This window comes from Drosophila subpulchrella, unplaced genomic scaffold (genome assembly GCF_014743375.2).
Source record: "Drosophila subpulchrella strain 33 F10 #4 breed RU33 unplaced genomic scaffold, RU_Dsub_v1.1 Primary Assembly Seq354, whole genome shotgun sequence".
NCBI lineage: Eukaryota > Metazoa > Arthropoda > Insecta > Diptera > Drosophilidae > Drosophila > Drosophila subpulchrella.
Genome location: NW_023665577.1, coordinates 2,792,018 through 2,814,365, shown reverse-complemented (window position 1 = coordinate 2,814,365; position 22,348 = coordinate 2,792,018). Strand labels below are relative to the sequence as shown.

General features: G+C 40.0%; 1 protein-coding gene across 7 annotated transcripts in view; it reads left to right on the top strand.

Annotated features, from left to right (window-relative positions):
• LOC119559906 (5'-AMP-activated protein kinase subunit gamma-1) overlaps positions 1–22,348 on the top strand; it is a 74,389-nt gene that overhangs the window by 48,908 nt on the left and 3,133 nt on the right. For 4 of the 7 annotated variants that reach the window (XM_037873077.1, XM_037873076.1, XM_037873075.1 and 1 more), the window contains 2 exons: positions 14,724–14,857; positions 19,930–19,978. In XM_037873077.1, coding sequence (XP_037729005.1) covers positions 14,724–14,857; positions 19,930–19,978 — 183 coding nt within the window. Of the gene's footprint in view, positions 1–12,753; positions 13,421–13,952; positions 14,599–14,723; positions 14,858–17,258; positions 18,411–19,929; positions 19,979–20,833; positions 20,967–22,348 lie in introns of those variants that run through there. The other 3 variants (XM_037873078.1, XM_037873079.1, XM_037873081.1) reach the window with 3 other exon arrangements.

The following is a 22,348-nucleotide window of genomic DNA, read 5'->3' as shown; positions in this document are numbered from 1 at the left end:
TTAGTTTCAAACAAAGACAAAGAAAACTGGATTTTCGACAGCCCACAAATAATTTCAACCTCCTCTCGACTATAAATATGCATGAGCGGGCAAAATTATGGTCAAAATCAAACAATCAAATCAGCTGAATGTGCGTGGAAAAATAGTTTTGAATTCCTGAATTAGCATTTCCAATCGGGGAAAAACTGCGATAAGGATTATGAAATATTTATAGCGACAATTCAAGCAAGTGACTTATATTTAAAAGGCCGTAAGCAATGAAGATTAATTAAATGAACGAATAAACAACTTGATAAACCGCCTCGCTAATTAACAAGTTAATACAGAAATATTACAAAAAAACACGAGCACACAACAAAATCAGAAACGTTGCGAGACACATTTGCATAAGTTAAAATTTAATTTAAACAACCGACCAAGGACGTGTAATTGCCATAAAAATTAAACAGATAAAATAATTTCAGTCGCTTGAAGCAGCAGTGAAAATATCCCATGCCATGTGACTGATTTTATAAATAAAATAGATTTAAATACAGAAAAGCAGTGGGTGAGAAAAGAGTGAAAACATTTATGTGAAAGAGGAAGGAATATATTATCTTTGGATTTAAGTGTTGGCATAGAGACAGATCTTTTTTTTGCAAAAATGCTTCGAAGAGGTTCGAACCACATTCAAGAATTGGTTCCATTAGTTTCAAAATTACTATCGAGATCTATTTGTGAATTTCTTTTAAGACTTTTAGAGGGAACCGTTCGCTAACCGGCGAAATATTTTCTGTTCCCCTCGAATTGATTTGATTTAAACTTTTGTTTTCTTGTCGCACAACTTTTCGGTTCTTTCCTCCTCGCAAAATTTTATTTAAATAACAGAAAAGAGGGAATGATGGGTTTTGATTTATGGCCAAGAGGCGCCAATCGGCTGCTGTTTTGCCGTTGTGACGTAAGCTGAGGATGATGTTCTGATGAGCCGGAAAAAAACACAGTTCTGTGACTGTTTCTGTGCGGTATTTGGTGGGGTTTGTTTTGCATAATAAACCATAATTAAAATTGGATAAAGTCAGATGATCTGGAAACGAGCTCTGCAGGTGTTTGCTCACCTTGCTCCCTTCTTTCGCCTTTCTTTTGTGCCTGGTTTCTCATTGGGGGGAGGGGGGTCTATAAATAAACCCAAAATTCTTTTTATGGTCAATAATAAAATGCGAATGCAAGGCCAATAAGGCCTCAGTAAATTCATAAAAAGAACAAAAGTTTATTTTTGGCTTGATTCGGATGCGATCACAGATGTGCACCCGGATTTCCCGCGATAAGCACTAACCCACATATATATTAAATATGGTAATAGAAATTGATAACCCCAGCTCAGTAACCGAGCTTTTCACAATCAGTCTCAATAGAACTGAAACGGCAATTGAAATCCACTTGGAATAGGTCAGTTTCAGATTCGGTTTCCTTCACAAGCCATTTATGCCGCATAAACAATCTGTTTGTCGAGATATTATGTAGTTTAAGTGGGGGGTAAACAAATAGAGAACCCACCCCCAAGATTTGTATTATTTACGCACATGCTGGCAGCGAAAAACCTGAAATACTGGGAATAAATATGTTTTGTAGCTAATTGAATTGGAATTTATGCACGGCATCAAATGTTTTGCAAGTGCTCTAGACCCTTTTTTATATGGATTTTGTTTATGCGAATGGAGGCCTCTGTAAATGAAATTAAATTTCGGGGCAGCCGGCTCAAAACGAGATAAACAACAACACCATGTGGGAAGCTACTCTTTTCACTCGGATTTCTGGAAAAAGGGGGAGAAGGTCGGTCGAAAACGAAGAAATGAAAACACGGCAAAGAAGAAATTGCGCAGCAAAAATGTTCTCGCTGCGACTTTTTTTTTTGTTTTTTCCCTTGTTTTTTTTTGTTTTTGGACAACCACCACTTGAGAAAAGAGAACATTTCGCACTCTCAAAGAGAAAGAGAGCAATATGGAATTTGTATCTTGATTTTATTTGATTCTTGCGTGCGACGCAAAAGCCTCCAAACCAGACAAACCTCCGGGCTTACTTTAAGATACATTTGAATTTCGCCTTTCCCTAGATTTATGCGGATAATATGCCTAGGTATCGGGGTGGTTGGGGAGTTAAGAGCTTTGTCAATGAAAGAGAGCCACAAGAATTCGCTTGTAAACTTACTCAGTAGGTAGTAAAAGTTTTACGATCCTGTAATCTCGGCATTATATGGGTAGTATTTTTCTGTAATTAACTTTCAGAGGGGTCTGTCAAGAGATTGTTTACTATTAAATTCTTTAGTATATTCTAGGATTCAAAACCACGAGATATACAAATATGGTAGTACATAAGGTATAGTTAATTACTTATGTTAATATAACATATAACAAATCTAAAAAAACATTTCATGAGATAGTATTCAAGATTTTTATTTGACGATTAGGTAAATCTCCGTCAAAAAATTGGGTTTTAACTAACTTTTGCCTATTATCTGTTTTAATGTTATGGTATTCAGTCTTAAACAGTAAAATTAAAATTTGTATTGTTTTTGGTCGTGCTTTCACATTTGCAAATTTAATTTGTAGAAAAATGTCCGAATATAAATTTTCTAAAAACAAACAAGATGTGTATATTTTCGACTGCGTAGAATGCAACAAATAGTGTAATTAGCGACTTGGATATTTCTATAGGTATTCATAACCTGTTTTAAAAACAAACTAATCTTCCATGGACTAGTTCAGTGAACTTCCAGAAAGTTCTAAACATTTACGTAATGTATCTGATTTTATGCATCTGATTTTTTTTTTTGTCAGGTGAATTTTTTCCATATTTTGTGTTCATCAATCATCACTAGAGTTTTCCCGTGGCGCTTTTCCATTTTGTAGCAGAAATCTTAGATTCGTTTTTCCCGATTTGTACTTGTAGATAAGATCATAACTTTAGCAGCTTGTTTTGGATGTTTGTTTTTTGCTTCTCAACTGGGGGGTCGCCTGAGAATTGGGTCAAGACGAGGAACTTACTTTAAACGGCAATTAAATTTCTGTTTATTTCGATTGGTTGTTGCTTCTTGCTAAGCTGTTTAATTATAATCTCAGCCCGCAACAACATAAATATTTCATATTGCCTCCCTGTCTGATGATCGTTGTATCTTATTGTTGTTCATGCTGTGTTGCCTTAATTACAACAGCTGTCTGCTCTTGTTGTTGCCGCATAAATTTTATAGTGCACTTAGCATACAGGGTGTCCCACAATTCCAGATAATGCCTGACACTGAACTTGAAAATTAGGTGTTTATTTGTATTACTGGAAAAGCTGGATATGGAAAATAGATTGTTAGAAATTCAGGAAACTATTGTTAGCCAAGATTGATAGGTATACTTATACCTATACTTGTTTTCCTCTAAAACACTTTTTATTATCCGTTCATTAATGAACATAAGTGTAGTAACTGTACATTTTCCGAGCCAAAAGTTCCAGACGTCCTTCTTAAGTTACCGCACTCTTTCGGAGGCGTAAGTTTTGTGCAGTTAACTTTTCCTCTTAATTGTTTAAAACCGCTCCTATTTCACCATTAGTCCGACTAAGTATTCTCGGTAATTCGAGGACATTTCTCTCCGTTAATTGAGTTCACGCCAGCGGACTTAATGAGATCCCCAGGCGGTCCCTCTTGGTCGTCGTCGTCTTGGACTCGTCGCCGTTTCCCTGGCCAGTTTGTTAAGTCCCGCGGAACGACCTCTGCCATTCCGTTGGATGTCGCACGTCAGCCCCAGACCACGCCCATGAAAATATATATTTATATATATATATATATGTAGTATATTCCGACTCACATACGCGGCAGCGATTGTCCTTGAACTGTTTGCTGTCACTTAATCCTGTATCATATGGACAATAAAGGCATCTGCGGAGCTTTGGACCAACCAAGCGCCACATTATCAAGTAAACGAGCTAAATGTGCAGCTTGTGACACGTACAGTGGAAACTGGCAAGGAAGGACAGCTTAGATTTACAATTCAAAGAGTCCTTAAAGTATTCCAAACAAAAATAGGAGAAACCAAATTAATAGTCAGGTGACTTATTAAATATAAAACAAATTATGAAGTCCTTATTATAGGAGAGATTTTTAAATATATTTACAGATCGAAAAACATTATCAAAATTATTGTGTTAATCACAATCAATTCCAATTAAATCCTCGAACCAATATAAGACCTTAAGTCCTAACTTTCTTTGTTTTGATTCCTTTTCTTATCGATTTATATGGTTTGTTTTATAATTGAAGAACCACAATTGGGAAGCTATAAGAATTTATCGGACAAAATAAACTTGAAAATGGGTCAGTGGGTAAAAGTTAAATAAACAAGTAAAAAATATATCCCCATAAATAATGCCTGTCATTATAAAACCTATTTAGAGCATTATACAATAACTTGTTGACTAGAAAAGTTTACACTAACAATTGAAAAATCGCGAAAATCAAAATTAACCACATTAAACGGAATCGACAATAAATCTCCCATACTTAAAACCCATATAGGGCCCTAAAACGTGACTTATTCTTGGTTTTTGCTCCTTTTACTTGTTCGTTGTTTGCAAGTTGCTAATTTAAAACACAAATTTCCAGTGCAATTTACGGTTTTTAGCACGCAGCTCTTTATGGTGATTTATATGGGGGGTACATATAGATTTGAATACAGATGTGTGGATATAGATATAAATGTAAATCAAATATGAGTGCGGGTAAAAGTCAAACACACCCACTTTAAAAGCCGATAATTAGCATGCACGATTGACCGTCCACAATGGCTGCCCACTATATACATATATTCCACTGATAGGATCGGGAGAAGGACTGACCTTGACTGGGAGTCCAGAGGGAGGTGACAAATCAAACAGCTTTCGATTGCCATCGAGATATGATGAACATCGGTTGGTCAACAGCAAATGCTCAAATTCGCGTCGCACTTGAGTGGGTAAACAACTTGTAGTATTCCCCCCAAATGAATGCATCTTGTGCACACACAAATGTGGAATATATAGTTTATATTTACCGAGGGCACACACTACGATTTTATATATCGTCGCTATACAGAAATCGTACGTTCTGTGTTCCGTTGATAACAAACAAGAATAACAATTCAACTGTTTGTTCATTTCATCGCTTGCACCGCTAGATATGCACACACTCGAATGGATATAAAGATATATAGATATATCTAGCTACATATAGATGGGTACACACGTACGATATCCAAGTGCACTTTCCTACAGTCAACAAATTAATTCGTTGTAAGATCTGTTGAGAACCTGTGAGCAATTAATAATGTTTTTCTGAGGAGGCTTTTTGCGGGGAGAGCGAGGATGATAATTGTAAATCTTGCTAATTGTGAATTTTTTATGTTTTCTCATACGGAAGTTGTAAAACTGTTTGTTTTGAGAAGCCAAGGTTCAACGAGTTGGCAGGAGTGTTAAAAAACAGTAGGACTATTAAATTATTTGCTGCGATATTGCCAAGTTCTGTATGGTATATCTTACTTGAGTATACCTTACTTGAGAAACAGCTGGTATGACTATTTTGCTATTTTTAGTATATCATGCAGGATACACAACAACTGCCATTAATTTATGCCTTCTATGCTTTCCATTGCGTGTGTAGAAGGCATTTTCCTGCCCTCCAGGCAGGCTTTTTCATTAAGCCTGACATTAACATTTCCATTTTTCATTCACTGTTCTGGCAATTGTCTGTAAGCCACACTCCCCCTTCACTTATTTTGTATTATTCTTGCCATTGTCCTTGGCTCACAGGAAGAATGTGTCGTAAGCTTCGTTGTTATCCAGCCTTCTGCAATCTTTAAGCCGCATCTTGGTCAGATGCCAAAAGTTAGGTTTAATAGCTGCCACCGACACGCCTTAGAGCCACAAAATAGGCTCGTAAAATCTAATTAGCACCAACGCACAACCTGCCAAAATACGATCCCGAGACTCATTTGCATGATTTTCCAAGTCCAAACCCACATCCCATTTCCATTGACGTCAGCAAGAGGGAGCTAATAAATAACACATAGTCAAGGACCGAGAAGAGTGGAGCAAGGAGTGGGGAAGGTAAAAGGTCTGACAAGATAAAAACCTTATAGCTTGACATTCCCCTCAGTTTGCCTTGTAATAATTGCACCTAATAATTGCCTAGTGATACGCAAACTTGTCGTAGGTACATACATTATGGTAAACAGACAATATCAATAATACAATATACAAATATAATACAAAATAGTTCTTTTTATAGATTGGGCAAACAACTATCTAGTAAGGAGAATTCAGAACTTAACTACCATTTTTTTAGGACCACTAATGGTATATAATTTGCCCATAGGCCTAAGACTTTCCCAATCTATTCTCTATTGTTGGCTTAAGTTATTTCCTTCTTTCCTTTTCAACTTCTTTTTCGCTTCTACTTTCGTGACTTGTTTTGATAAATCGACTTCTTGTGACGTCAGCAAGTGCCGATAGAAGATTATTATTTCGTTTCGGGGCGCGTGAATCTCATTTGTTATGGTCCCTTGAAAGCCCCAGTAAGCACAAAAGAAAGTACGCAAGAAGATAACGAAATAATATATATAAAATGGTCAGAAAGAATTCTATATATACACATTCGCTCGTTGAGCAACACTCAATGCCAGCGTTGGGTTAAAGATCAGCAGATAGTATAGATTCAATTGCGCGGAAAACCCAAGTCGAGCCCCTGTCGTTGGCCCCTTTCCACTTGCCACTTGCTGAGGGGGCTACTTCACCCGTTGGTTATGCAAAGAGCTGGAAATGTGAATCAGATGTCTGACTCCATTAGAACCGTAAACAGAAAGCCAACTAGCTGAAAAAACACCAGAGGTGCACTCAATATTTGAATTCCAGTTAGAGTAGGGGTACACTGGTGGAAAAACGGCAATATTCTAGGTCGGAACAAATAGTTAGGAGCGTTCTCTTCTTAAATATTATGTTTTGGGATCAACATATACTTGTTTTAATCACGATATCATAAGAATACAGAATTCTTAAAGAACTAGGAATTCCTGTATATCCTAACATTTGATAGATCTTAAAATCGCTTTTTTTATCTGTCCAAGATTAATGGGGCTATACTTTATTATAAAGTATTAAAAGTTCAGTAATTTCAGTAATCGATATTTATTATATCTTTCTATCCTTCGGTTTATATTAAGAACATAGGTCTACAAAGTGAACTTCTTTACGTTTAATATCATTTTTTCTTGATGTACCAAACGTATTGGTTAATATAGAAGAATTTTCTCTACGTGGCACACATAGTAGGAGTGTGCGCCCTTGTGTGTGAACTGCACTTGTTGCTGCGAGGAAGTCTTGACTCGACTGCCGGCTCATTTCATTTGCAAATTTCACCGGCTGCGAGCGATTGCACACGGCAAACACCGGCCACCGGGGAAGCTCCATGTGCACACCAGTCCGTATGACCACGTTCATTCGATGTATACAGTATATATTGAATCGTTATATAAGCCAAACGCGTGAGTCGAGTCAACGTTGAATCGCCACTGGATGACGAGTCATCCGTCCGCAGAGGGCGTCAAAGGTCTTCTCCGCCCAGGGATGTTTGTTCCTTGCCTTTTCTTTTCCCATGTTCTGCGGTTGACCCTAAAGAGCTACTTATGCGAAAAGTCTTGTGAAATCCAAGGGAATGACTCACGAAAAGTGGATTAAATTGTGAGGTGTTTGGCTTTAAGTTATGCATTAAGTTTCGTCTTTTGACTATTTTTGAACTGGTGCAGAATAAATTATTGGCCACGTGAGTCACCGATTTTGAATGCGGTTCTTAATGAGCTGTTAAGCTATAATTTAATAAACTATAGCTTGTTGGTAAATTATTATTCTTGCTATTGGCAAAACAAATAACATAATACATAAACATTTTATGTTTTTTTGATATTTGAACGGTTAATAACCAAGTTATTGACTGGTTAATGTTAGCTGTAGGAAAATAGTAGCTGTTTATTTTCATGTTACATTTTTAATTCGTTGGGGCTCTATCCTGTGTTAAAGTATTGTCAGTACATTATATCTCCTGAACTAAGTACGACAGTAATCAGCTTAATGGTTTTTTAGCTTACAAATTTGTTATGTTTTCTTAATTTAATTGGAATGAGTTGTTTAAATGTATTAAAGTACAAACGTTAACGAAAAGCTCTTCTAAGCATATATAATTTCATAAGATATACCTACATATATCACGACAATACTTTTAAATCTGTGCGATTTTGTAGCGCAAGTTAAGATATAGGTTCCGATTTTCTGCTGCTGACTCGCCTGTCAGCGAAATGCAAACCTAGTCGGACATTCGAACTGAGTGGGATGCCAAAATCGCATTAGCCAAGAGGGAAAAACATGTAATTGGAGGACACTCTATATTCTACTCAGCGAGATGCAGCGGAAAATTCCCAACCCCTCAAGGTTCCGTTCGGATCGCTGCGGTTCCGTTTATGTTCTTTTCCCAACCCAAAACTAATTAACGGATGGCAACAGCGTGCAAAGTTCTGTTAAACGTGCGGGTTGCAAGTGACTGCGCTTCCGGTTGTAGTCGACTATACGTACTTACACTGCATTTGTTTAATTGCACGGCTCCAATGATGCGGAAACGGAAAAAAAAAAACAGAAAATGGCGGGGATAGGGGTAAATATGTCCCGCCCACAAAATACTTGGACGAGCACTTGCTTCGCATCATTCGCACAAGTAGTTCGCAAGTGGAAATTAGTGACAGTTTTATGGGTTTGTTCTTGGAGTTATGTACTATGTGTAAGTGGGGGGTCTGAAAATGCATGGACATCTGTCGCGGGGTCTTGTGTTTGCAGCAGCTTACAGCTAAGTCAAGAATTGTGCCCCCACCGAGGGTTCAAAGTTATCAGCGAAGGTCGTGACCCGTGTGCCTTTCGGCCAAGGATCTATTTATGGTCTAGGGGTAAATTGAAGAAAGGTGGGTTCAGCGACACGCTTGAAGGTCGCTGCGTGTGACAGTTCTATTCATTTTCAGGTGACAACTGCCCCTAGTCAAACAATAACGAATCGATTAGGTTGATAATTGTGAGTTAGTTGAGTGGCACTTTGTTCTGATAGCTAAGCGGGTTCAAGTAATAAAGTAATTGAAAGAGGACACAAATGACTCGAATTATAAAGCAAATTATAAATCGTTTATGTAGTGGCTGTACTTCGGAATGTTATACGTTACATAAACTCAAAAATATATCTATTTAATCGAAATCGTATACCTCTGCTGGCATGAAAACTACACTTTCGTTCTAAATTCAGACGTACGAAGATCAAGAACGTTGCCCTTAAAACGGTTATATCATCCAACTGCTCGTATTTGGAATGCCTCTCCCCAGTCCCTTCCCCCTCTTGAAATCCCTGGGCAAGTTCAAATATTTGCCCTGAAATCTCCGTCCCGCCCGATCCTCCTGTTTTGGAGCTGAATCATCGGGTTATCTGCTTTCAGCGCAAACAGGCAAACAAAAGTCAGCACAAAAACAAGCCAGAGTTAATGCCAAATGCGAAATTGGAGGAGGCTAAAAACAAAAATACGAGCCACAAAAAAAGAATCTACTCAAATCGCACACCTTAGCACATCCGTCAGAATGTTACCCACATGACCGGTGCATGGCGATAAAGAAGGGAATCGGGGGAATGCTCGATACTTATTTACACATATCCAATATCCAATCACGTTCAAGGTAAATGATGACCGAATTTCGAACAAACTTAAGTGCGATGCAGAACCAAAATATAAAAAAAAATCAGGCATAGTGTATTGTTTACAGTTACTCAGGCCACTAAAGATAAATTAAGCATACGCCCCATGGGCGGTTAAACAGTTTGCTTGCACCTTTTTGGCCTTTATTTATGGTTGACTGTCAATCACATCAACTTCGCGATAGGCCCAACGCAAACAAACACAGCCCTTATCAGCCGAAAAAACACCCGTAGTATTTCCTTATCGCCAGGGCTTGTCTAGTGGGGGTCTGCCTGATATTTCTAAATTTTGCACTCCCTAATCAAAGTTCTTTTGCGCACACACTTGACCTAAATGCGCAATTGTTGGGACCTATAGACTTTTGGAACCTACTGTATAGTACATAGCCGAATAGCAGGGGGGTAAGCATTATATTTTTTCAAGGGGATTAAGTTTTAAAAGAAAACTTTTATAACAGTAATTATATTTTGCTTTGATTTTGGAAGAAAAACCACATTGAATATTTGTTATATAAATACGATTCTTAAGAGGTGTTTACCTCCCTTAGATACGCCATTGACGTACTTATGTACATATATAGTATAGTATTATGTTCCCTCTATATACTTTCACTTTCGTTACGCGCTTGCGTAATAAAAGGAGCCTAAAGGGAAAAGTCTGAAAGGAAGTTGACCCCGACCGACGTTTTTTTTTAGTCATATTTTCGCCGTATCACGTATCAAAATATTGCATACTTAGAAGGGCATTCAGGTCCTTATGGCTGAAATGCGTTGTTAATGGGTTCCAAGTAGGAATTTCCTATACTGGCCAAGAGAGTTCTTTCACTTTTGAGTGATTTATGGACGAGTTATGTGTGTGCCCTTGAGATGCCCCCATCTGAATTAGTGGTGGTAGTTCAGCCGTATTTGCTAATGGATTACACATGCTCGAGTGTTGGCTGCACTGATTCGGGGGGAAATGGTTTAATTCATGCTTTCACTCTCACTTTTTGCATTTATGTACTTAGGTTTCAAGGACGCGCCAAGAGCCCCTCTGTTGGTGGGGTGCAGCCTCTCTCACTCTCTCTCTCTCTCTCTTTGGCACTTGTTCAGCAGCACGTGCACCGTTTGTTCTTTTCACTCTCATTCTTCTTTTGGATTTTAAGCCGAGCGGTTGTGTGCGTAACAGTGTTCGTGTGTTTGAGTGCGTAGGCCGCCGGCCGTATATATGTATGTGCGTACATACTTACGTCTGTGTACATACATATATATATATAGAATTTTGCATTATTTATACAAAATTGATTGGCGGTAAATAATTGGGTGACTTAACCTCAATTGAACCGGCTGCTCTCTTTGCGTACTTTGTTCTACGACTGGCCTTATAAATTGCATTAATTTTGATACAAATTGTGAAATATTCGCCTGAAAGGGGCACTTGAAAAAGTTAATCAATATTCCCCAGTGTTCTGCCTGCCTTTCTACATATTTTTCATCTTTCCCATTTGTTTTTATCAGTGCGCCTTCTCCTCTTTCTTCATTTGAAATCGCTGGCCGTGTTGTTATTGTTGCGTTGATAATAAAAATAGAACTTAACTTTATTTTTCTGTGCTTTGCTTTGGCTCGCTTGTTAATTGCCCCGCCCCCTACTCCCACTCCCTCCTCTCCCCCTCCCTCTCCTTCGTTTGTTGTTTGTTTTTACACTCGGCGATAAAGATAAAGGCCGTTTATTTAAATCAAGCATACGAATTGAGTGATCATGTGTGCTTGTGTTTGTTGGTGTGTGTAGAGTGAACGATTTATAAAGCTATCAGCGCGCTTTTCTCGAGCAGATGCAACTCGTATTTATTGCATTATAAAATAATTTAATTACCCAAGAGGGGTTGACAGACAGACAAAACCGCAAGAGCAGTGGGCCTAGAAAGAGAACAGTCTAGAGCGGAGAGAGGAGTGGGAGAATGTGGGATTAAGCCAGCCAGGCGACAAGTTTTTCATTATTTTCCAGTGCGAACTTTGGAATTCTGAAATCTAAATATACAAAATGGTTATATCAATTCCTTAAGATTAGATTGTGAGACCCCCAAATAAAAATTCCTCGAAATCAATTGGGCCCATGTATGTACTATCATTCGAGTATATTTCCAAAGGTCAAGTTGTTGTGTTACAAACTGGTTTTTGCAATCGCATATTTCCCCGAAAATATATATTTAAAGGTGTCGATTGCTTTTATAATGCAAATCATTGAAATTTCCGGAAAAATTTGGATTGAAAAAGTTTTAGTATTTAAAAAGTCCATAAATCGGTTTGAAATTAAATTGTTCTTATGCAATTTCTACTCAAAACCTTAAAAATCATGACGAAATTACGAGTACTTTTTTGTGCTCTCATGGCATTGAACTCTACAAACTTTTGTCGCCTGGGTCGCTGAACCCGCCTAGAAAACTGACCCTGAGCGCAGGTTGCAGTCCGTGCAGGTGACAAATGTGTCGCAAGTGTTCTCAGTGGCAATCGATCGATTAGGAATTTTTTTATTTACCCACCGCATTTCGCAACAATGACAACCAGGCAGAGAATTAAATGAATTGAAATAAATAAAAATAAAGCTATGCGCGCATTGACTCCGCCTTGCCGTTTTTGTTGCAGCTGTCATTGTGGGTGGTGTGGTGAACTTGCTCAAGTGCATTCATCACTAAATATTTGTTGCTGCAAACGTTGTTTCTTGTCTTTTTTGTGTTCGATTACAGCCAATAATGTGGCGACAAAATGTGTTTAAAAATGTTAAAAATAAACAAACGCGTCGTGGCAAACAAAAAGCAACAGAAAGAACAAATATAACGAGGCGATGTGTGCAGCTTTGACTTAATTTCAGTGCGTTCAACCTAGGAGCAAGCGAGACGGATGGTCGCAGAAAGAGAGATGCAGAGCAAAAGCTCTCGAACAATTGCATAGATAGTGGGCGGCAAAAAGAGAGCAAGAGAGTGATGTGATGTGATTTTTATTTACAGTTGAAGGATTATTATGTGACTTTTACAAGGCAAGACAGAGACGGCGACAGGGGATCGCAGTGTTTACCTTAACCAAATTGACAAGTGCAACAACAACAATAACAACAGTTTTACACTGCGTTGCAAAAGTGTAACTACAACCTAGAACTATAAACAATAAAACAAAAACAATAAAATACAAAACTGACAACAGAGTGAAAACAACGGCCCAAAAATGCATGGAATCACACACCTGTACCGCCAGCATGCCGTGGAAAAACAGCTGAGCGGCGGCGAGAGTTGGTCCCGCCAGATTTACCCGAGCTACGGCAGCAGTGCCGATGCCTCCTCGCAGGGCAGTCGCCTCTACAGTGTGGACTCCTCCAGCAGCTCCAGCTCCAATTCCAACAACTCAGGGGGCGGGGGAGGCGGAGGAGCATCTGCAGGTGGCGAGAATCTGGGAGGGGTCACCGGAAGCGCCTACGCCCAGTGGCAGAGCGATCGACACTCGCTGCCGCAGGCCGTGCCCGATGCCCCAAGGTCGCTGGCCAACCACCACTACCGCAACTCGCCCACCCACCACGCCCACAACCAGCAGCAACCACAGCCCACCAGCGGCAGTCTGAAGCGGACGCCCTCCTCGAAGCGCAGCTTCCTGGAACGATCTCACAGTCCGGCTATTTATGGCGTGAGTAGAATTTCCCCGACAAGGATGCAAACCGATCGATAATGTGGATATAGTGCTCTGAAGAAACAGGGATTTGTTAATCAGTATCGAATTGGGTCACATTAATAAAAAGCATGGAAATATTTATTAAGAATTACACATTGCTTGCAAAACCATCTTTAAAGCACCGTATATTATGAGTAAACATCATGTGAAAAATTAAGATCAGTGGTTTGGGAGGTGTGGTTTAAGAGATCAATGACCTTAATGATTAGTATTTCATTTTATAATTACATTGACTGCTCAATCAACCGAAAACGCTCTAACTTTAATATTTTTCCTGGCACTTTGTGTTCCAAGTTACAGAAGAGAGCACTAAAGACCCTGATGTAAATTCAGAAATTGTTTTGATTACAATTAAGCTAGTTTTGCAATCAAGCTAGGTAATATTCAAAAGGTGTATACAGTTTAGTTCGACTCGGAATCGGTTTGCATCCCCCAAAACAGGACTTTTTCAAGGAAAAGTTTATCCTAACTTAAAAAAACCTTGCAGAGCATGCGTCGCAGTGCAGGCCCTGACTTTGGCTCCCCGCCACCCACAGCGCCCGCTGGTGGGGGCGGCTACTTTCCCCACGATCTCGACGACATTTACGAGAGCCAGGCGGACCATCAGTATTTCACCCACACGGGTGCCAGCGGACAGCAGCAACAAAGGCCCACAGCCATCTCGATCTTTCACCGAGTAAGTGCCGCCCATACCTCGCTGGATGACTATACCTTGCCTGGGGAATCCTCACGCCAGTCGATGAACAGCACAGACAGCGGAGTGAGCAACGGACCCTTCAATCGCCAGCGCTTCGACAACTCGTCTTTCGCCAAGAGCCTCAGCATCGACGAGCAGGAGCAACAGCACTCGCCCCACAAGGAAGGTCACGGCAAGCATGGAAAACACCACCACCACCACCATCATCACCACCATTCGATCCACGAGCTGGTGAAGCACTTTGGCAAGAAGATGCACCTGTGGCCAAGGAAGCACCACGACGCCCAAAGTGTTTGCACTTCGCCGCAGAACGATCCGCAGGAGAACTTTCGCACCAGATCCAAGAGTTTGGATGTGAACACGCTCAGCCGCCCCAATCGCATTCTGGATGACTGGGGCGCCACCTACAAAATCTACGATCGCATAGTTAAAGAAGGTAAAGGGTTTTGGGTTGGTTTACTTTCTGGTACTGGTACTTGCTGTTAAACTAGGTTTAGCCATATACTCTTTAACTTGTTCCATTGAAAACTTGTACTTACTATGATTCGAATCCCCTTTCAGGTGCTCATATGCGTCGTGCCTCAGCGGACTTGGAGAAACGCCGTGCTTCAGTTGGCGCCGCCGGTCGAGGGCTGCGGGGGGATGGTACGTTGGATCCACACCATGCAGCCATCCTCTTCAGAGACTCCAGAGGGGTAAGTTTCCAGCATTTAGTGAAGATTATGTCACATTATTTATTTTAACTGAAAGTAGTGAACTTGATAAATCGAAAAGTCAACAAAAGTTATCTTCCTAGTTATACGTAATAATGTGTCATCTAACAAAAATCTTCTACGCCTTAAGAAGTTAATTTCCCCGATAATATATCATCATCTTGCTATCTCGCAAATATTTTCCCTTTCCATTTTTCTTTTCGTTATCGTCTTAAAAGGCAATCTTGTCGACTCGGTTATTCAAAGCTATTAATAGCTAAAAATACGCTTCTGTATATTCCCCCTTTCTCTTAGACTTTTACTGCATGACTCCCCTTTTTTGTTTACCTCATTCAGTTCACTTCACCTTGACATTTCTGATTTACTCTGTTACCAGTTGAGAAATGCGTTTTCCCAGATGCTTATATAATTCCTCAAGGTCGTGTGCAATGATGCACGCATAAGTATTATATCTATTCTGTTAGCACTTGGAACTTAAGAACTAGGGGCAATTCTTCATGCATTTATTCATTAAAGAACGGTAGTGAACTTAAACTCACATAAACCCTCAGGTTGTTGCATTTTTATAGCATACTTTGAGGATTACGGATGAGCTACATGTCATGTAGACTACATGTAGAATACCACTTGGCGTATTAAATCTGCCTAATACGTATACGTAATGTATCTGCGATAATTCAGATAAGATTTGCCATCAGAGATCCATACTAGCAAATGCAATTTAACCGATTGTTGGTGAAACAAACTCGAAGTAATGAATCACCGTATATTGAAAACCAGAAATCATGATGATGGCTAATTTACTTCACTCACTTTGTCATCGACGTTAAATTAATTGAAGAATTACCTTTTCCTGGGTTTATTTCGCCCCCACCTATGTATGTATGTAGAATACAAGGTCGCATAATCGGCCTAATGGCCCTTATAAACATAGTGTTATTATATTGTTAGTCTGTTGTTATTGTTTACTTCGCACTCCGCAACGTGGTCACCCATGAAAACTGGTTTAGCTCGATAGATAGAATCATGTGCCAAGTATTTTATTTTCGATTGCATATGCCTGGGAATTCTTCGCTAATGTCTTTCTAACTTTTCTGTATTCTGACGTCAGTGGCTTGGGCTTTCACCGTCGAATTCTTTTTGCCTTTGGTTTGTTGTTGGTTATTGGATGTACGTATCCGCTAATGATGATGATTAATTAGCCAAGTACTCTTCTCACGTCAGGCTTTTCTCACTATTCTCTCTACCGCTCTCTCTCTCTCTATCTTTCTCTTTAGCAAGGCCACAATCTTGCAGTACCGTTTGTTTTACTTATCGCTTAAACAAAACAACAAATGTACACAGAAGCTCTTTGCTTTTCCGATGCGTATTTTTCTCAGTTGACTCAATGAGTGGGGATTCGCTTTGAGTCGAGCACTTGATGCGCTTCTTCTTTTTCCGCCTGCAGTGGCCTTCTTGAGCTGTTTGCCTGTGTGGGTGCAAGTGGGTCTCTCTCGTCGACCCCTCTCTTTCACTTCACATATGCCCTTCTCTGTCTATGGACCGTTTGTTTGCTTTAACGATTTAACGATCAAGTCGAAAAGGAAATAAACGCGCCATTCCTCTGATACCTCTTTCATCCGGTTAACTAGGCATTTGCGATTCTTCGCTCGTTTTGGCCGCTCTCTCGAAGAAACCCCACAGGGAGAGGCAGCGAACAGATAAGCAAAGCAAACAAGGTGTAAGAAGTGAACCGTTGGACAAATAAAAAGTTTATTTTTGATGCAGCCAACCCAGTTTTTTATTGCACTCGCAAAATAATGTGTCTCATAAAAATAAAATTTATTCGTCACATTCTAAAATATATTAAAAAAAGGGGTGATGCATGAATAGAGCAAAATCTTTATTTTTTCATATATGTAGATACGAGTTGTTTACAAATTTAGAGCAGATCTTTAAATGAAAGCTTTTCAAATATTTATGCAAATATAACAAATTCCAACATTCCCTACGCAACCGAAGTAATAACAAATAATGATCAACTAAATTTAATAATTGGTTCTTTCGTGTAAATATTACAATTTCAAAATGCACCCGTGCAACCAAGTTATACCTTGTATAGTTTAAAGAAAAGAAATTGAAATGAGTTCCACCCATTTGTTTCAAGTGTAGGTGCATTCTAGAGTGTTGTAGCTTCGTTACATTTACATGGCAGCCCATCGCGTGTGTTCTTGTATTTGCTCAAGCTCTAGCACTCTCGCGCACTTTTGGCGCTCACTGCCTCTCTTTCTCCGCTCTTTGTGGTGGGGCGATCATGTGTGTGGGTTTTGATTGGCGCTCGCTAAACTCTTAACCAGTGGCGTTTTTTTAACCAGTTTAATTTTTCATTTGCGTGAGCGCAGACGTGTCCGGAAAACGAGCGGAAACCAAGTGAAACGGAACGGAACACGGCCGTATATTTGTACAATCGTACATTCGTACACTCGGAGATCCAACGGAGTGGTGTCGTCATTTCTGGTGGCTCTTGATAAATCCGTCTGCCAGTGTTTATTTACTCGAGTGCGGGCTTTTCATGTATCGCCGTCGCTATTCCGCCTTCGAGCCGAGCACGCCCCGCGTGGGGGTGCTACCCTCTCCGCCCCTGCACCATGTTGCCCCTACCGCCACCCCCGTGCCCGCCCCGAAAACGCCACCCAAACTGAGCGTACACTTTGACCCCAATCTGCCCAAAGACAGCAACGATAGCAACAACAGTTTCAGCAGTGAAAATGCAAATGCCAAAAGCGGCGGACGCAAGGCGCGATCGCTGAGCAATTCGCCGCTGTATCATCGCAAAAAGCGGTATGGCCATCTGCCGGCGCTGATGTCGAATAACGGGCCGACGGCCAGCAGCAACTATCAACTGTTGAACAGTGCGAATCTGCGCGATCTCGTCGACGGCCAACGCCACTCGCAGCACGTAAGCAGGCGCGATGACAACGGCAGTAGCCAAAGTCACAGCCACAGTCACAGCCAAAGCCAGAGCCAAAACCAAAGCCACATTAGCCAAAGCAATCAAAGCATCCCAAGCCTGCCGAGCGGCAAAAGCAAGGGAAAAGATGGCAAAAAGCTAAAGGCAACTTTAACGGCGGCCATGTCATCATCGCTGCTGCGACGCAAGGCGCACAGCAATCACAGTCAGCAACAGAAAATGCAGCAGCAACAAGAGCTGCAACAACAGCAACTGCAGCAGCAACAGCAACTGCAACTGCAGCAACAACAGCAACTGCAGCAACAGCAACAACTAAGAAACAGCAACAACACAACTGCAAATGCTGCCCGCCATTCGCTGGGTCATTCACCCTCTGCCGCCGCCGCTGCTGCAGTGCAGCAGACGCTCGTCTACGAGCGGCGGCGCGTCAGCAGCGCCCACTCCTCCCCCTCCCCCACCCCGCGCCACCACTCGCCGGTGCACCAGTGCATGCTGATGCGACGGCGCAGCGACTACAGCGTCGAGCAGATCGAGCAGTGGAAGCGCCAGCAACAATTGTTGCCTCGATCCGGACGCAAGATTAGCGTAAGTGCACTGGAAGAAAATGTGTGAGACAATATTCAAATGTAATAATCAATTTGATGTTTTAACATAAAGATATGATGCTTGAAGTGTAAAAACCCTATTTTTATATTTATAAAAAATCAAAAAAATTAATTGCGCAGCAGTAGGGTTTGAACCCTTGCTTTGGCTATCTATGATGCAATCTTACATCTTAGTATAACATTTTTTTGCTATGTGGAAAATGTATTGAAATGAAAACAAAGGAAAACCATCAAGTGTGTGGCTGTAGCAAAGCTTTGGGGGGAAGCTTTTCCGCCCATTGAATTCGGCTGAATTCAGTGCAATATATATTTAGAAAAAATGAGGGTCAGCATTACAATGCGCTTTCGAAAAATACGTTTCTGAGTTGAATCTAAAAAGAAACAATATAAATGGAAAAATTATACAAATAACCTTGATATAATTTAGTTATTGAGCATCAGTTCTGAAGAATTCGCGTTGATTTTTAATAGGAGTTTATTTTAGGATATGTAGGCAGTTCTGGAAATTACAAAGTATTCAGCTGAGCTATCCAACTAAATTTAATTTAATTAAATAATATATATCCTCGGATGTATTCAATATCTTTTCTTTAAATGAAAACATTTTTCGCTGTGCACACTTTTCTTGACCCCATTTTTTACTAGAAAAGAGCGCTACGGGGGAAAGAGAATGATTGTGGGTATAAACGTTTAGGCTAAACCAAAATTGGTTTGTACTCGTATGCGAGCGTAATTTTTCAATTGCCGTATCTGATATGGGGCACTTGTCCCATTCCCCGATCCCCATACCTCCCCTTGCTAATGTGTCATAATTCCACAATTGCACATTTCAATGTTAATTCAAAGCTACTCAAACGACTGGGCACACACCTCCTCTCCACCCCTTTCCACCCTGCTCATAAATTTTCATTGGTGCTGGAATTGTTTTTGTTTCTCTGGGTTTTATCTGTGATTTCGCCTCTTGATTAACAGATAACGCGTATGAGAACTATATCAACGCAACTTGAACTATTGTTTACAGAACCGTCCCCCTACTGTTTACTTTCGATATTGTATTGTTCACATTTTAAAATCCTTGAAAAAGCTCCAATCATTGTGACCCACATATATTATCAGAATTATATTGCCAATAATATCAGAAGGCTGTGAAGAAAGCGGAAGCCAGTGAGTGTCTTAATATATGGGAAAACAAGGTGTAAATAATACTACGGCTGAAATAACTTACCTAACGCTATACGTCGTATGTGTACTTTTTACGACTTTTCAAGTTGGCTCGTTTATTTCTTTAATGATAGTTCACTTTGCACTGTCTTATGTACTTAACAGCTATAAATTTAGTTTTATTGCTTCAATGTAAATAAACGAGGTATATAAACGAAGAAAACTTGATTTTAGAGATAATATTTCCCTTGCACTTTTATAAAACTTTCAAAAGTGAATGATGCTACCTTTATTACAGTTTCATGATTGTAATCAAAATATTTTATGTTTCTTTCCAGTTGCCCGTCGCTGATCCGTTCCTAGAGAAAGTAAACCTATCGGACTTTGGTAAGTTTTCAAACCACCCTCTCTTATTCCGAGCCCATGCCCCTCCTACTGCATCTGTCGCCCCTTGAGACAAACAAACATGTTTAATTTAAATAAATTAGCAAAACCATTTGGCATTCGATCAAGAGTCGGCCTCTGAGGATTTTCTTTGGGCACACGACGCCATAGCCAGAATAGAATAGAACCTGGTATATACATATACATGCTGATAGACCAAATAAGAAGACATGATATGGAATCGAAATCATAATTCACAGGGATTATGGTAGCAGCAATGGAATATTTCGTGGCTGACGTAGGCGGTTCTAATTGCGACATAGAACATAATCGTTAGGGAATGTGGATATACTTTGTGTTATTCCCGCTAAGAATAGTTGAGGCTTCTTTAAAAAATTTCCTAACGTAAGCCCAAACACACCCCCAAAAGTGTGTTTTTTAGTTTTCTTTTTTACCAAAGCTAATTATAAGTTCCAAGTACGCCGGAGACAACTCGGGGAAAAATACGCAAATAAGGGTACAATGAGAGCCGAGAGGATAGAAAATAGTGCATGTAATTTGTTGGCAATTTCAGACATTTCATGATCCTCATTAACGTCAATTCCCAACCGATCCGATCCAAACCGATCTCTCACAAAAGATTATATTCAATTTATATAGCGCCTCTGAGAACTTTTCCGATTTCGTAGCGGGGATTCTGCTCTGAGCGTTTCCCATTTGTATTTTGTTCAGTCTATCATTTGTTTGTTTTTGCGCTTTTCCCTGACGAAAAACTTTTAAGACCCAGAGAGCTAGCTATATAGAGAGGGAGAGGAGATGGAAAACCCAGACTGCAGATCAGTTTATGATAAAATTTCGAATCGTTTAGAACGTCGCCAACGAAGACGGGCAGACGACAAAAAATTCGGCGATTTTCCGTGTGTTTTGCGTGTGTGGAACTATTGGCAGCAGGAACCATTCCCGATCTATATGTATCTATATGTGCAAAAGTGTATGGATAGTGTCTGTGGATAAGGCCGAGTGTAGTAGGAATTACTTACCAACCCAAAACAATCGAATCGACCAACTGCAAAGCAAAGTCGACCCATCGAAGGTCTTCGCTTCTCTGTTAGTCATTCGTTAAGAATTTTCGAATAGCGCCGCGACGCCAAAAGCAACTGAACCATCACAACCGCCTCCTCGTACCGCCCCATTGCCCCCCGCTGTGAAAATGGGTTTTCAATTGTTTTGATCCCACACAGCAAAAAAGAAATAGCAGAATAATCAACAAACCAAGGAGCATTTCAATTAACTCGTGTGGCCCGTGGCCCACTGTCAAAAGAATCGCAAAACGCAGAAGCGTATAGAATCGGAATCGATAACCCATATATACCTTGCATTCACTTATGAATATATGTAGATTTGCATTGAAAAAACCAATCAAGGCAAAAACAAAGCCCATCGATGATATTGAGAGGGAGAGAGAAGTACGAAAAAGAATGCGGAGACCGAGACCGAGACCTTCACCCATCTCGCCAAGCTTTTTATCTCGATTTCTTTCGACTTTCTTTATCTATTCGAACCGTTCGCCGCCCGGCAACCGCAGTAGAATCCATTTATTAAACAACATTTAAATGTTTACACAGCTTAGTCGGAAAATCTTTTGCCATTTTGCTTATAGCTCCAAATATTTTACAATTTATTTCGCCGCATACACATATATTTTCCTGCCGCGGTATCTGGCCTTCGTTTTCTATATTATTTCTGGTCGTTTTTAAACTGTCTGTTGTCTTTTGGCCTATTTTGCGGTAGACATCATCCGGATAATACTTATGGCAAAGGTATTCGAGATTCCAAGTGAACAACATAAATACTTACTTACTTAATAAGTATTTATAATTATTTTTTATGTATTACCCCAGTTATCAACGTCAGTTTTTTTTATTGATAAATATTTATTTTCTTTGATCTTTATTCGTACCGAATAAAGCCTCTGATCAGAAAATAACCAGGCCATATATTATATGATCAGAAATAATTTGCGAGCTATAAACAAAATTAATTATTTCCCAAATGGTTTTCCAAATGCATTTCGCTAAAGAAACGCAATAATGTTTATAGACATTCGAAATTTCAGTGTTGAGGCCTTATGCTGCGGTTAATTAATTTCTTGGCACAACTGTCTGTCCCAATATCTGTTATGTGTCGCTATAATGGCTCCGACAAATGCTGAATCGGCGAATGTTTGGCTTGCATTTATCAGGCCCCTGACAAGACCGATCTACAGACCCTGTGCTTTTATATAGTTTTTGATTAACACCTTTTGGCCCCGCCTCAATATTTATTTGTTTACATTGTGCCAGAGCCGTCTACATTCTACCCCTCTCACTTGAT